At 51.2% G+C, this 13,863-nt stretch overlaps 1 protein-coding gene across 2 annotated transcripts in view; it reads right to left on the bottom strand.

Moving 5' to 3' along the window:
• Positions 1-2,578: 2,578 nt before the first annotated feature.
• Positions 2,579-13,863, bottom strand: part of ZBTB40 (zinc finger and BTB domain containing 40) — a gene marked incomplete at both ends in the record, with an annotated part of 36,696 nt that continues 25,411 nt past the window's right edge. For both annotated transcript variants that reach the window (XM_080691936.1, XM_080691937.1), the window contains 6 exons: positions 2,579-2,773; positions 4,587-4,813; positions 5,898-5,984; positions 6,612-6,774; positions 7,670-7,884; positions 10,194-10,358. In XM_080691936.1, the coding sequence (XP_080548062.1) occupies positions 2,579-2,773; positions 4,587-4,813; positions 5,898-5,984; positions 6,612-6,774; positions 7,670-7,884; positions 10,194-10,358 (1,052 nt within the window). The remainder of the gene's footprint in view (positions 2,774-4,586; positions 4,814-5,897; positions 5,985-6,611; positions 6,775-7,669; positions 7,885-10,193; positions 10,359-13,863) is intronic.

The following is a 13,863-nucleotide window of genomic DNA, read 5'->3' as shown; positions in this document are numbered from 1 at the left end:
CTCCTATCTCCCAGGTGTCCTAGGACTCACTAGGCCAAGCTGAAGAGGGCAAGGCTGCTGTGCCCCATTGGGACGGCTGGTCAAAGCACCCGGCATCTTCACACACAACTTCCCAGCCCCAACTTAGCAGCAACACGATTCGCCACCCACAAGCACCCGACTCCTCTGTGCAGCGGCCGCTTCCTCCCATGCAGGTTCTTCTGCATGAGGCTTGAAGGCATACTCTCCTGCCCTCGCTCCCTTCCCCTCCACCTTGGGAGTCCCCAGCTGGCCTCACCACCCACCATATCCATCCAATCCACAGCCATCAGAGCCGCAGGAGCAGAGGTGGTGTGAGGTCCCACCGAACAAATCTGCATATCCCAAGAAGCCCGTAGATGACTCCCAACACCGCGGATGCCGCAGAGTGCAGCCCAGGGCCCAGGCAAGCAGTACTTCACAGGCACGAGGCGAGGAGAGCGTCACTGCCATATGGAAAGACTGCCATGTGGACGAGAATACTGTTAGCAACGTCCTCCATAGCAGCGGCTCACAAGGCCTGGGCGGAGGTGGAGAACTGAGGGAGTGTTCCACCACAGGTCCATGCCGGGCTTCTCTGGAGGGCACCGCAGAGTCTCTGTCAATGAATGTGGGGCCACCGGGAGCACTGCGCCTGTAGGACAGGCCCTCCCCACGGCGTGCACCTGACACCCCTGCAGCGAGCCCCAACTGTTCTACGCTCTCAGCTGTGAGTCTGCGGCTCTAAAGAAAACGCGTGTCCAACCACCATCTGGGTCCCCACTGAGACCCGAGAAAGGTTTTTTTGGAGCCGGAAAGGATCTGACACCTGTGTTAAGAACTTACAGCTCTTTTTATTCAGAAGACTTTTAAAAATGTATTTTCCCCTGAAGGCTCTCAGCAATTGATTTTATTGTTTCGCTTTTAGGAAGTAGTGACACTTGTGCATGCCCCCCACCCCCTCCTCCAAGGCCCTGCAAGCGCACAGCTGGGCTCGCACCCAGGCTGGGATGCACGCGCCACTCTGAGCTTTCGCCGTTTGGCGCCATTCTGCCACTTGCAGAGGGAGCTCTCCTGGTCTGCCTGCCCACAGGACCAAAAAGCCTCAGGACAGGGACAGTCCTGGCAGTGACAGCAAGGACTTTCAAGGGAGGTAAAGTCTTAAAGGTTTGAGCACCATCTTCTGGTCAGTGTCTGGCTTCAGAAGCCAGCTCTCTTTGAAAAACTTCTTTTCTTCAGAATGGGAAGACTCCAAAACTGACAAGCTCGAGCAGTCTGAGGACAGGACTGGAGGTGGACACAGCTGGATGGGTAGGCTGTGCCAGTTGTCACTGGACTGCCCACAACAAGACAGAGCCAGTGGCCAGCCCTCAAGCACACTGGTCGTGGCCAAGTTGTTCTGCTGCCCTGACTACTGGCAGGGCACAGGCCCACCGTGAGCAAGCTCGGCCCTGCCCCTGCACAAGGCGCAGGAGATGTGCTGGGAGAGGAGGGCGGGCTTTTCTACGCGGCAGGTGGCTCGAGTGTGAGTGGCCAAAGCAGACACTTTCCCCTGCAAGGGGTCAAGCCACACCAAGTGGCAGGGAGCCTGCCCTGTGTGCCAACACTGCGCCAGCCCACGTTAACCTGTGGGCACCAAGGAAAGAAGATAAATGCCAGTTATTCTCTCTAAACGGCAGGAACTGACTTCCATCTAATTGCACTTCATAATGGATTCCACAAACCATTAATTACCAGATTATATTTTAGGAACCAAAGATAAAAAGCTTTGTGAAAGAAATTCAGACTCAAAAGGATCACTGACCTGCACTAAGTGTGCAGTCCAGGACAGCCAGCCGGCCACTCACGCACGCGCGGGGCACCAGCAGGAGCCGGCCGGGAGCAAGCACTGGGCTGCCCCGTGCCAGCTCTTGGCGACATCCTGAGCTCGAGGGAACCAGGCCCCCAGGTCAGGTGGACCGTTCAGCCTTGGTTAGAGGAAGGGGACGAGGCTGACACGGAAGGGCTGGGGAACCAGCTCTTAAGTCAGGACGCCATGAGGAAGACTTTGGAACGCTTCCAGGCTGCGTGACAGGGCCCCGGCATGGGAATGAGGGCCTCCCGCGACCTTAACATGCCACCTGTCCTTCCGCCATCAAGAGCGGAGCCGGGCACAGCTACTGGCTGCGGGGCCTGAGCAGAGGGAGGCGGGAGGCGGGCAAGTGTACGGGAGTGTCTGCAGCCGTCCTCTCACGGCCTGAACCTCCAGCGAATTGCCCTTCTGCTTGCTGAGGGCTGCGGCACGCCGCGCCTCCCCAGTGCTTGTTACCAGCTCCCACCTCACTGTCTTCCACACTCTATTTTGGAAGTTAGACTCCCTGGGGGACGGGCAGTGTCAGAAGCCTGAGCGGCAGCCTGTGGGAAGGAAGCTTTCTGTGTGGACGACAGGGTGTCGGCGGTGACTCACATGCTGGGGCTCTATGGGAACCAGGGGCGCCCGTTTTCCAAGATGCTCCCCGCTCAGGACTGTGGGAGGGCAAAGGGCAGGCTGCAGGCCCTCACCCTGGAGCCGATGCAGGCCCTCCAGCAGCTGCGCAGCGCCTCACTTGGCCTCACCACAGATCAGGGTGACGGTGCCGTCCAGCAAGTCCTCCACAGTCACCGCCACAAGCTCAGAGCTGCTTTGAGACGTCTGGGAGTCGGGCAAAGTCACAAACACCTGTGAGCCGGCGAGCTGGGTTTCCTCCAGAGTGATCACCTGCTCGGTCTGGGCTGCGGGCTCTGGAGTCTGGATTACCTGAAAGGAAGACCAGGGGGGCTGCTCTGGGCTGTCCACAGCCGGCTCCCCAGAGTTTACATGGTTCCCATCTCTGCTGCAATGATGATGTTTATGTTTCCACCTGAAGACAGCAATTACTCGGGCCTAATGGGGAGAAGCAAGTCTAACACACCAGTGATGCAAAAGAGAAGGCAGGCAAACCATTTAAATGACGCTATGCACAAAATTGCTATAATTTCGCTCAGTACGCCACCTCGGGGTGCCCGGGCTCTGTGATTACACACCAGTGATGCCGGCGGCTTCCTCACACTGGGTTTTCCTGCCTCAAGGAAGATACTGTGAGAGGAGAGTCACTGAAGGTGGCCGGGCCTATACCTGACACACGGGAGTGGGAGGGATCTACAGAAGCCGGGCCTGGCAGGGGCAGCATGCCTGCACCTCTGGGGGGCTGAGAGCCTTCTTGGAGGCTGCGTGGCTACAGAGCTTAGGAGGAAAACAGTAGATGAACTACAGCTTCTACCAACCCGTCTACTCAGCTGCCAGAGTAGGTACCCCTCTGTCCTCCAAAGGCCACCGGCCCCTCCCAAGGCTGTTGAAGACAGCCTCTCCGGCAGGGAGAGAACTCTTCTGTGATTAGACATGCCCACTTCCTGCCTCAACCTCCAGGCTGCTGCTTCTGGCCGATGGAGCCCTGACAGCCTGAAGCCCTTGGTATTGTTAGCCAGTGTTCCGGGGAGCACAGCCACATGGCTCTTGAGAACCAGCCACGAGTGGAGAGAGCCCAGCCCAGCTGCTCCTCTGAGCTGCTCAACCACAGCAGCACGGTGAGTGGCCAAAGTGTCTTCTTCTAGGACTGGACCTGTCTCCCCCACCCCACTGGGACATCTTACCAAGAACTCTAACCTATAAAAATGATAAAAACAGTGTCCTGAGTGACAGGGAGCAGAAGTGTCAACTGAAGTCCTACCCACATGCCTTGCCCTCTGTTCTCTGGAAGTCGTACATAAAACCATGGTTTACCAGTGACCGACCTGCACTGCTGGACAGTGGGGCAGTCCAAAAGATCTGACCCTCCATCCGTTTACCGTTCCCTCCATCCCACCCAAGAGTCACTGACAAGTGGCAGAGGTCAGGTTCTTTTCCTTTTCTGTCCTCCCTCTCTGGAGAAGGTGGCGGGAGAGTAAGAGAGGACTGCAGAAGCCACGCATGGTGCACACCCAGAATCCCAGTACTTGGGAGGCTGAGACAGGAGGCTTGCAGGTTCCAGGACAGTCTCAGCAAGTAGTGAGACTGTTTCAAAACAAAAAAATAAAATGAGCTGGGGTGTAACCTGGAGGTAGAATGAATGCCCTGGGTTCAATCCCCAGTACAAAAAAAAAAAAAAAAGAGAAGACCAGGGAAAGAGGCTGGATCAAGCATGCCGACACATCAAAAGCAGGCAGGCTCTTCCCCAGGTAGGGCGAGGGCCTGGACTCGTGCAAATGTGCACTGTGTCTGAGAGCTCCCCCCACCTGCTGGGGTCCCTACCAACAGAGCACTGAGTGACCTTCTCCAGCATCCTGAAAATCTCACCACAGCCTACAGCTTTTCTCAGGAGGTGGGGACATGAGTGAATTGAGAGGAGAAACCAGGGTTGCTTCACATTTGGAAATTCTTGTTTCAGGCTCCCTCTACCAAAGGGGCCACCATAAATCTAGAATTTTCTGTCCTGTTTGGAAAAAGGCTCTAAAAGTATGAACGTACTGCTTAGGGGACCTTCTAAGTGCCCCAAAGAGACTGAGTGACAGGACGCTCTGGAGAAGCCTTTGAAGCCCTGCGGGCCCAGACTCACCTGCACCATCTGAGTGGCGGCTGCCTGGGCGTCGGTGCCTGGCACCTTCGGGTGCTCAGACTCCAGGTGGCCCTCCAGCTGAGCCTGGGAAGTGAAAAGCTCCCCGCACAGCTCGCAGGGGAAGGTGCTCTCCGACTGCTTAAAGTGCTCCGTGGTGACATGGTGCTGTAGTGCTCCAGGGAAGCGGAAAGTGGCTGCACAGTACAAGCACCTGAATGGCTGGGAGCCTGGAGGAGGAGACGCAGAGACAGGCTGTAGAGCAGGGCGGTACAGGGAGGGAGCGGTGTGGACCCAGGCGGAGAGGGAGGCTGGGCTCATGGGTCCTGGAGGGGCTTCCTTGTACAGTGATGACTACAGAACTGGACGGAGCCTTGGAAAGGTGCCCTCCAAGCACCACCTTGTTACGAGGCCTTGGCTAAATCTGCCTCTGCCGAAGCCCGTCAGTCACTCGATGGTGGACAGCGACGCAGGCAGTACTCTACTGCACAAAGTCTAAGTGCACTTTAACATCTGAGGTGGATCAACTGCACCAGGACAGAGCGCGCAAGGCACCAGTCAGGCGCGACTGTCAGCGACTGTGTGTGCGCAAACATCAAGACCTGGCGGGCGAGCGTCCATGGCTGGAAAGAACATCCCTCGGCCAGGACGGTGCGCACTTCGAACTCACAGGAACCAAATGGTCTAGGAGGGCGGGGTACCTGATGCAGTAACCCGCTACATCTTAAACCAGGAATCAGAAACAGTCTAGTTTTATATAATGTTCAAGAGATCAAACCAACGGCCTTCCATTCTTTGAAGGCCTCCTGTCTCCAGTGCTCTCCCCGGCACAGCAAACTCTGTGTGGAGACATGCACGCCACAGGCCAGCTGGGAGTCACCGAGGAGTGGAGCCTTCCCTTGCTTTCCTTCCTATGTATGCACACATGAGTGTGTGGTATGATAAAAGCCTATGTCAAATTAAGGCTCAAACAGCACTTAGAATAAGCTATCAATCTAAGTGACAACAAAGCCTAGTTTAATGGGCAGTTCTTTTTTCTTAATGGCTCACAAAAATGGTGCAATTTATAACCTGGCATTTTAGACCTGGTGGAATACACAATAACCATGACAACCATGGCTAACACGTAAGGGGTGCTGGTAGAGGCCAGGCCTCCAGGTCCCCAGCTACCCTATGAGGTAGGCACTAACTTACTCCACCTTGCAGGTGAGTGACCCGAGGCACAGCTCAGCGTTTAGCCTGGGCTGCACAGCTCTGAGTCAGAGACGAGGTTCACACTGGCAGTCTAGCTGAGTACACGGCAGGGGCACCGACCTGAATGCTGGCACTTGACGTGAACCTGCAGCAGAGCCGGCGTGGGGAAGAGCTCCTTACACTGGTCACATTCGTGGAACTTCAGATCTGTGAGGCACATAGAGAAACCATGGGGAAGGGCCTGAGGACGGCTCTTCCGAGGCTGGAGAGGGACGAGGACTGACACCTGCACGGCATCTACAGTGCCAGGAACCTTACACCTGGGGAGACCCAGTGGCAAAGGGCCCGACTGCTTCAGACTGTCTGGGTGCAAAGAGGGTTTGAGTTGGAAGAGGAAACACAAACTACTTGGCTGGTGCTCTGCCCACAGGAAACGCTCCATAACTGGCAGCTATTGTGATTTCCCCCAATTTACCTGCAAGGTAGGTACTAATAACTCCCATTCTGAGAAGAAGAAAACAGGCTGAGAAAAGAGAAGTCACTTGCTGGTAAGTGCTGGAATCAGAATTCCCCCCGGGCCTGTCCATCAAGCCGACACCCAACCACATGGCTGTGACTGGTGGGAGCTCACACGGCTCTATGTTTCCAGGTTTGGGAATGGCTGCCACTCAAGCTACTGCTACTGATGGCCGGGTGTGGCATCCTCGAAGGCGAGCTGGGGTGGAGCGGAAGCAATCGCCACAGCATGCCACGCTCAGTACTGATGGCAGCACTTCTGGGTAGAAGCCGGCTGCGAGGACACCAGCTCCACCCGCCCACCAGCCCCAACTTCACCTGCGTGCTCTGCTTTGATGTGCTTCTTGTGTTCGATGGTGTTGGAAAAAGTTTTGTCACAAGAGCTGCACTGAAGTGATGAGAATTTGGATGATCGATGGTTCTGAGCAGCAAACACATCCGGGTGGTGGGTCCGGTTATGGTACCACAAACCAGACAGTTGCTACAAGAGATTTGGCAAATGTTAAGTTGTAGAAAGTTCCAGCGTGCTGGAGAGCTTGCAGGCCCACAATGGCGCTCTCCCTACCCTGCTTCAGCACTGAGGTGGGGAGAGGCTGGTGTGTGGGAAGTGGGTGGTGACTCAGGCAGGTCCTGCTCAGGAGGCGGCTAGGACCCTTGAGGCCCCGGGTCACGAGACGTCTCCTGGAGACCACACCAGGCCGGACTCAGCTCTGCCCACTAGGTCACAGCACAAGGCTTGGCACAAAGCTCATTTTCAAATCAGCCGCTCCGCTCCTCTGTCTATACCCAAACCCCAGATGCCAGCCAAGGGCTGCTCTTTTCTCTGCAACCACTCCTGACAGACATGGCTTCTCTTCACATCTACATGGGCTTTACTTTAATTACACACCAGATCCTCAGGTAAAAATGCAAAGCCCTTCCCTGGAGTTCAACAAGCTAACGCCACCTGTGCCAAGCAGGGCAATTCCAGGCGCTCAGCCCTTGCCCCTCGCCCCTCGTCCCTCACAGGGGTCAAGAGGTTCTACAGAGCCTGAGTGTCGGGAAACACACCCAGCTCCTGACAGGGCCGACGAGGAGAGATGGAAGGACTCTCTCCTCCTCGAAGCTGCCATGGCAGGCCTTAGCTAAGTCCCTCAGAGAGCTGGATGACAAGTCGCTTGTTTCAATTTGGTGCTGGGACTGAAGCCAGAACCTCGCCCAGGCTAAGCACACGCTCTCCCACGGAGACAGGCCCCAGGCCATTCTTTGTGAGAACTGATCACACGTGGAAATCACGGAGGAGAAGGGACAACCTGCAAGCCACCACGATGGGAGCAGGGCGTGGGATGGAGAGCTGGCAGGACTGCGGGAAGAGCTCCCAGCACCACCAGAGTCACCTGGTAGGCCTTGTTGCAGATCCCGCAGCTGAAGGGCTTCCCTCCGACATGGGTCACCATGTGCCGCTCCAGCATGGAAGGGGCACTGAAGATCTTCCCACAGGTGGGGCAGGGGTGGTACTCCTTGGAGTGCACCTCGTGGATGTGCTTCCGGTGATCCTGCAGAGTGGGAAAACTCATCCTGCATTTCTTGCAATCATAAGGATCTTCTATGTCTGGTTCCAGGAAGGACATGCACAGGGAAAGAGGCAGAGGGAAGAAAACACAAGCAGCCATCAGTGAAGTGAGACTGTTTAGATGTCACTCAGCGGCACAGACTCCGAGGGCAAGAGTGAGCACGGTACTCGACCCCACCCCCACCCCAGGCTCTCTGGGCAACCACCTCCAAGGGTCAGAGAGCCGACCTCACTCCCTCTGCCAGCTCACATGGTAGGATCTACCCGATGGCTCCCAGGCGAGCATCACCCTGCTCTTTTCATTTGCAGTGGTTATTTCTGAGTTTTCTGATTCCTTGTGGGGATTTTGAACACTTTCCCCAGGGTATCAGCTTCCTCTGTCATTAGTAGTACAGGATTCCTTCTTTGCTGCTGGCTTTTAATGAGTGCTCCCTAGCAGGCTGCTAAGTGCTCTATGTCTATGACACCCTAATCCACCAACAGCCTGTGAGTAGACGCTATGATCATTCCTATCTTGTAGACGAGGAAAGCCACGGTTTCAAGGGCTCTCTTCCTGAGGTTGTATCTCAGATGGGGCTCTCGTGTACCATGCTCTGAGCCATGCTCCTAACTGGGTGTGCCACCTCCCCCAAACAAGAAGTAGCACTGATAAAGAATGTCCATGCCATCCGATGGCTGAGGATTTCAGTCCTTTTCTTAAAGCAAGGGAAAACACGTTTTAATAATAAAAGGCTTTGACCGCAAGAAAGGCCCAACCCACAAGCCAATCTTGCGTGTGCACTGATTCGGATTAATTCAGGGATTCTGACAGCAACAGCACTTGGTATCATTAACTGGCTTCCCTGTGGACAGGAGCTCTTGAAATCTCAGCTTCACACTATCTTTTAAGATACTCTGACACAGGTTTCTGTAGCAATGATGTGGCCCTAAGAAATGACAAGAAATGGGAGAGTATGGTCTGGAAGAGAGGGGGGCTCGGATGATGGGCCGTCTGCGAGTGATATGCTCTAGGGCATGGGGAATTATTCTGGATCCTCTTCATTCTGAAAATTAATGTCTTACCCTTTCCTGATTCTCATGTAATGCTACTGGGGAAAGAAGACTGAAGCAGAATATTATTCTGAGCAGTCAAGAGGACATCAAAATTGTGGCAATGAATCCAAGCCAAGTTCCACTCATCTGAAAGTCTACTGGACAGTCTTGTGAAGTCCTTGGGAGGAAGTAGCATGCTTTAATGTCCAGCCACTTGCGGGGCACATAGGAGCTTTGGTAAAGCCCTTGTTGGCTGAGTGACAACAGACGTGGATGTGTTTACACAAAGCACATGTTGCGAGACACTATCTGCCAACAGCTAGAAACTGGTAGTGGGAAGAAAAATAGAGAGAGGAGAGGGAAGAAGTGTATGCGAGGTGCCTGGCACGCAAGAAAGAGGAGTGCTGATGGTGACAGATGGAACCTGACGGGGTGCTCTTATCACCAATAATAATACCTGGCACTTTTTGAGTGTTTCTGTGTCAGGCGTGGAACTTCGTGTTTTACGTGTAACATCTCATTTAATTCTTACAGAAATCCAAGGCAGTAGCATTATTATTTGTTTAGTTTGGAAGGGGTACAGAGGCTTAGAGAGGTAAAGAAATTTGCTTAGGGTCTCAAGAATGTACGCGGCAGGGTCAAGATTCAAATCCAATCTCTCACCTCACTAGTGCTATATTGATTATTCTCTGGCCATAAGGGAGGCTGAGAAAATGTGTTTTGATGAAAGTGTGTCTGTGTATTGGTTCTAGTAGAAAGGGAGAAAGACAAGGGCAGACCCTACAAAACGAGAGGGATACAATGGCACTTGGAAGAGAATACTGGGCAGGAGGCTTGAGGGGAACATGGCAGGCACCGCCTACGAGGGTAGACGTCAATTCAGAAAGGGCCTGAGTTGCTGCTAATGAGGAAAGGCAGGCATGACTGTAAGGCGAGAGTAGAGGAAGAGGTATGGGAGAAGACAGAAGCTTGGTAGACCAATGGGAATGTTCCGGGCCCTGTGAGCCTGTCAGTTATGGGTTCTCTCCTCCAAACATCAAACATAATTTGCCTCTGCCAGCTGAACAATGCCAGGTGAGCTAGAGAGGAAGACAAGAAAACAGCCTCAAGAGAGAAACAGGCAGCATGCACGCGTACCTTAGAGGGGTTCTTCTTAAAACTGGAAAAGGGGACTGTGGAGTTTGCAGGAGAATAGGGGACGGGAGGCACTGAGTGGGACCAGCTCTGGTCAAGTGACATCTCTGTCATGGCTTCTCCGTGCTTTTCCAGCACCAAGCCTGGCCCTGAGTACTGGTATCCGCAATCGCAGTACATACTGTGAAAGGTGTGCAGGTGGATGGAGAGCCCGTTGGCTTGCCGGAAGCCCTTGCCACAGTCCCTGCAGACATACGGCTTGTCCCCGGTGTGGGTCCTCACGTGGCGGGACAGCTCTATGGACTGGGCGAACACAGCATCACAGTACTGGCATGCATACATTTTTCCTGAAAATACATGAATTTATGAGAGCCAGTGCTAAACATTTATGGCATTCCTACAAACAAAATCCAATTCTAAGGCACACACCAGGGAAATGTCATTCAGGAGATGACATTAAAACCTCAGGCGGGACTTCCGGGAAGATGGCGACCGAGAAAAGCGGGGCTTAAGAGTCCCGCTAACAACCAATCTCCATTACCACAAAAAGAGCGCCTTTCATAGCCAGAAAACACCATCACCAGAAAAACAAAAAAAACCACCAGGCTCCAGAGAGAAAGCGGACTGAGAACAGAGCTCAGGGCCACAGAGGAGACACACGCGCCCGAGGACACGGCAGCAGCGCCATACTGTCGGCGGCAGCGGCGAACTCAACGGACGGCTACAGCAAGCCAGGTGAGCCGCTGCGGAACAGCCAGGCGGGATCTTTCGGCGCAGACAGCATTTAAAGCTCCCAGTGGCTGAGCTCAGCACACGCTGCAGGGATTCAGAGTGGAAATCAAAACCAGAGAAGAAAAAATACACCAGCCTCACGGCCGAGGGCGTGGCAGAGGCGCCATATTGCCACCGGCAGCGGCAGCAGCAGTGAATTCACCGAGTCCAGTACAGCTACATCTGCGTACTCAAGAACAGTGAGTCAAATTGCGGGCCACAGAGGAGAAATCGCAGTATTGGGCCTCCTGGGACTTGACCCAGTGAGGGAGTGGTGGTGGCAGAGATATCACACCATAGGAGAACGTGCAACCTGGCACCCCCCATAGTTTAAAGCAGCCTCTATCGACTCCCTGGGTCGGAGACTCTGTGATACAACCCAGTAAAGGAGTAGTGGGGTCTGAGATAATACAGACTCGAGATCCAGAGCACCTTAAGTGAAGCCATAGTGACCCAAGGGAAGAACCCAGAGAAGGCACAAACCTCCGAAATCATGGGAAAGAGGAATAACACTGGAGTAATGAATGTGCACAACCCCACAACATCAGAACCTGATAAAACAGAAAATCAGAGATTTCTAGAAGATCAAATCAGGAAAATAACTGTAGAAATAATAGAGGTGCTTCGAAAAGAACTCAGAGAGAGCCAAAAAGAGATAAAGGATGCAATTAATGAAGTAAAGGCCTCAATTCAAAGCACAAACAACCGATTAGACCACATGGGGAACAGAATCTCGCTCTTAGAAGATGAGCAATCCAAAAATGAATGCATAGTTTCTAATCTAGAAAAAAATATCCAACAGCAGGAATCTGACATTGAAGAAATATGGGCCCATCTTAAGAGAGCTAACCTAAGAATAATTGGAATAGAGGAGGGAAAAGAAAGTGATACCAAAGGGATCAACAATCTCTTCAAGGAAGTAATAGCAGAAAATTTTCCAAATATAGAGCAAGAGGTTGATACACAGATCCAGGAAACTTATAGAACTCCCTTTAGACAGGATCGGAGAAGAGGATCCCCACGCCACATAATTGTCAAAATGACCAATGTGGAAGCCAAGCAGAGAATCTTAAAGGCAACAAAAACAAAGGGCCAACTGACATTCAGAGGCAAACCAATTAGAATCACTCCAGACTTCCCAAACCAAGTCATGAGAGCCAGAAGGGCTTGGAGTAACATATTCCAAACTCTGAAAAAAAACAACTTCCAGCCAAAAATTTCCTATCCAGCAAAACTTTCTATCAAATTAGATGGAGAAATAAGAAGCTTCTATGACAAACAGAAACTGAAGGAATTTATGTCTTCAAAACCAGCGCTAGAGAAAATACTCAAAGAGATTAACTACAAAGAAGAAATAGGTAACACTCACCAGAACCAGAGAAACAAGAGTTTCCATCCAACAGACAACTAAGATTGGTTATCTGTGGAGATTCATTATTTATGTTAGTCTTTTACCTATCTCTAAGTTGTATTGTTTGCCTTTATTGTTGTTAATTTTTAGGATTTCTAGTTGGAATATTAATATACCTTCAGATATAGCATTTGGAAATATTTTATCCAATTCTATTAGTAACTTTTAACTCTGTTTACATTGTCTTTGGATATACAATATTTTCTTTTATTTTTTAGGGAGTTTGTATATTCTTCTGTTGCCTGTGCCATTGAAATCATATCCAAGAAATCACTGCCAATTTCAATGTTGTGAGGTTTTATGACCCAGATTTTCTCCTAAAAGTTTATAGTCTTAAGATTTATATTTAGGTCTTTTATCTATTTTGAGTTAATACTTGTATATGGGATTAGGTAAAGGTCCAATTTTATTCTTTTCCATGTAATTATTATTTTTCAACAATATTTAGTTAAAAGATTATTATTTCCACCACCAAATGTTCGTGGAAACCTTGTCAAAAATAACTTGACAATATAGGGAAAAATTTAGCTCTAGGCTTGTATTTAACTCCAATGGTCTATATATCTGCCTTTAGAACAGTACTACACTGTTTCAATTATTGTAGCTTTATATGGTTTGAAATCAGAAAATATATATCTGCTAGCTTTGTTCTTTTTCAAGATCGTTTTGGGTATCTAGAATTCATATTCCATATTAGGATAGATTTTTTTCTGAAAAATAAATATATGATAGTTTCACCTAAAAAAACAGAAAAAATATGCTCTAGTAAGAAAGAAAGCAAAAAGAAATATTGAAATGCTATCTTTAAATCATCAAACGCTTGGTATCAGACAAATGAAACTGTTATGTGAGATTATCATTTTTAATTTTGGATAAATTGCTATAATAGTAGATGTCAACCACTAAGCCAAGCATGGGAAGGAGGGATGGGGAGAGAATGGGGTGGGGATCGGGTGGGGGCTGACTGGGCGATGTGTGCATGTATGTCTACAAAAGTTTGTATCCCACTATGATGTATGAATACAGTGCACCAATAAAATAAAATTAAAAAAAAAAAAAAAAAAAAAAAAAAAAAAAACCTCAGGCAATCTATAACACACTGGGAGAGCGGCCAGAGCCTTCCTGTCACAAGCACAGCCCATCACACAGAGTGGTGGGGCCAGATGGAGGAGCAGGGACAGAATTCTCATCACACTGAGAGCCCATCCGTGTATCAGGCCACCAAGAGGAAGAAAGAACACAATCCACCTCTGGCCACAGGTAACACCACCGTGTCCAGAAATGCTTGAGTTTCGCTATCCCTGCAGAACACTGTGAACTCCTAGCTGCCACAAGGGCGAGAGTGGACTCAGGCGAACGAGGCCCTTCTCCAGTGACTTGCTGTGAAGCCACCCTGCCTTCCTTGGTTTTCCTATTTTCTCAGGCACATAATGAGACTGTGGCCACGAGACTGCTAGGGGTTGTGAGGAACAGGCAAAGAGCAAGCCTGGGCACCGTCATTTGTGAAGAAAGGTAGAGCTGCTGAGCCAGCCAGCCCTCCAGGCAGCTTCCCTCTCACTTTTTACAAACTACTGGGCTTTGAAACAAGATTTGTTAGGAGAAAAACTCTTGAATCAAAGGTTGAAATGACTGAGAAGCCTGGGGCATTGTGCTTGGCCTTCTCTACCCTT

Source organism: Muscardinus avellanarius, assembly GCF_963383645.1.
Source record: "Muscardinus avellanarius genome assembly, chromosome: 3".
Lineage (NCBI taxonomy): Eukaryota > Metazoa > Chordata > Mammalia > Rodentia > Gliridae > Muscardinus > Muscardinus avellanarius.
The sequence above is the reverse complement of the archived record's forward strand: the minus strand, read 5'-3'. Positions and strand labels throughout refer to the sequence as shown.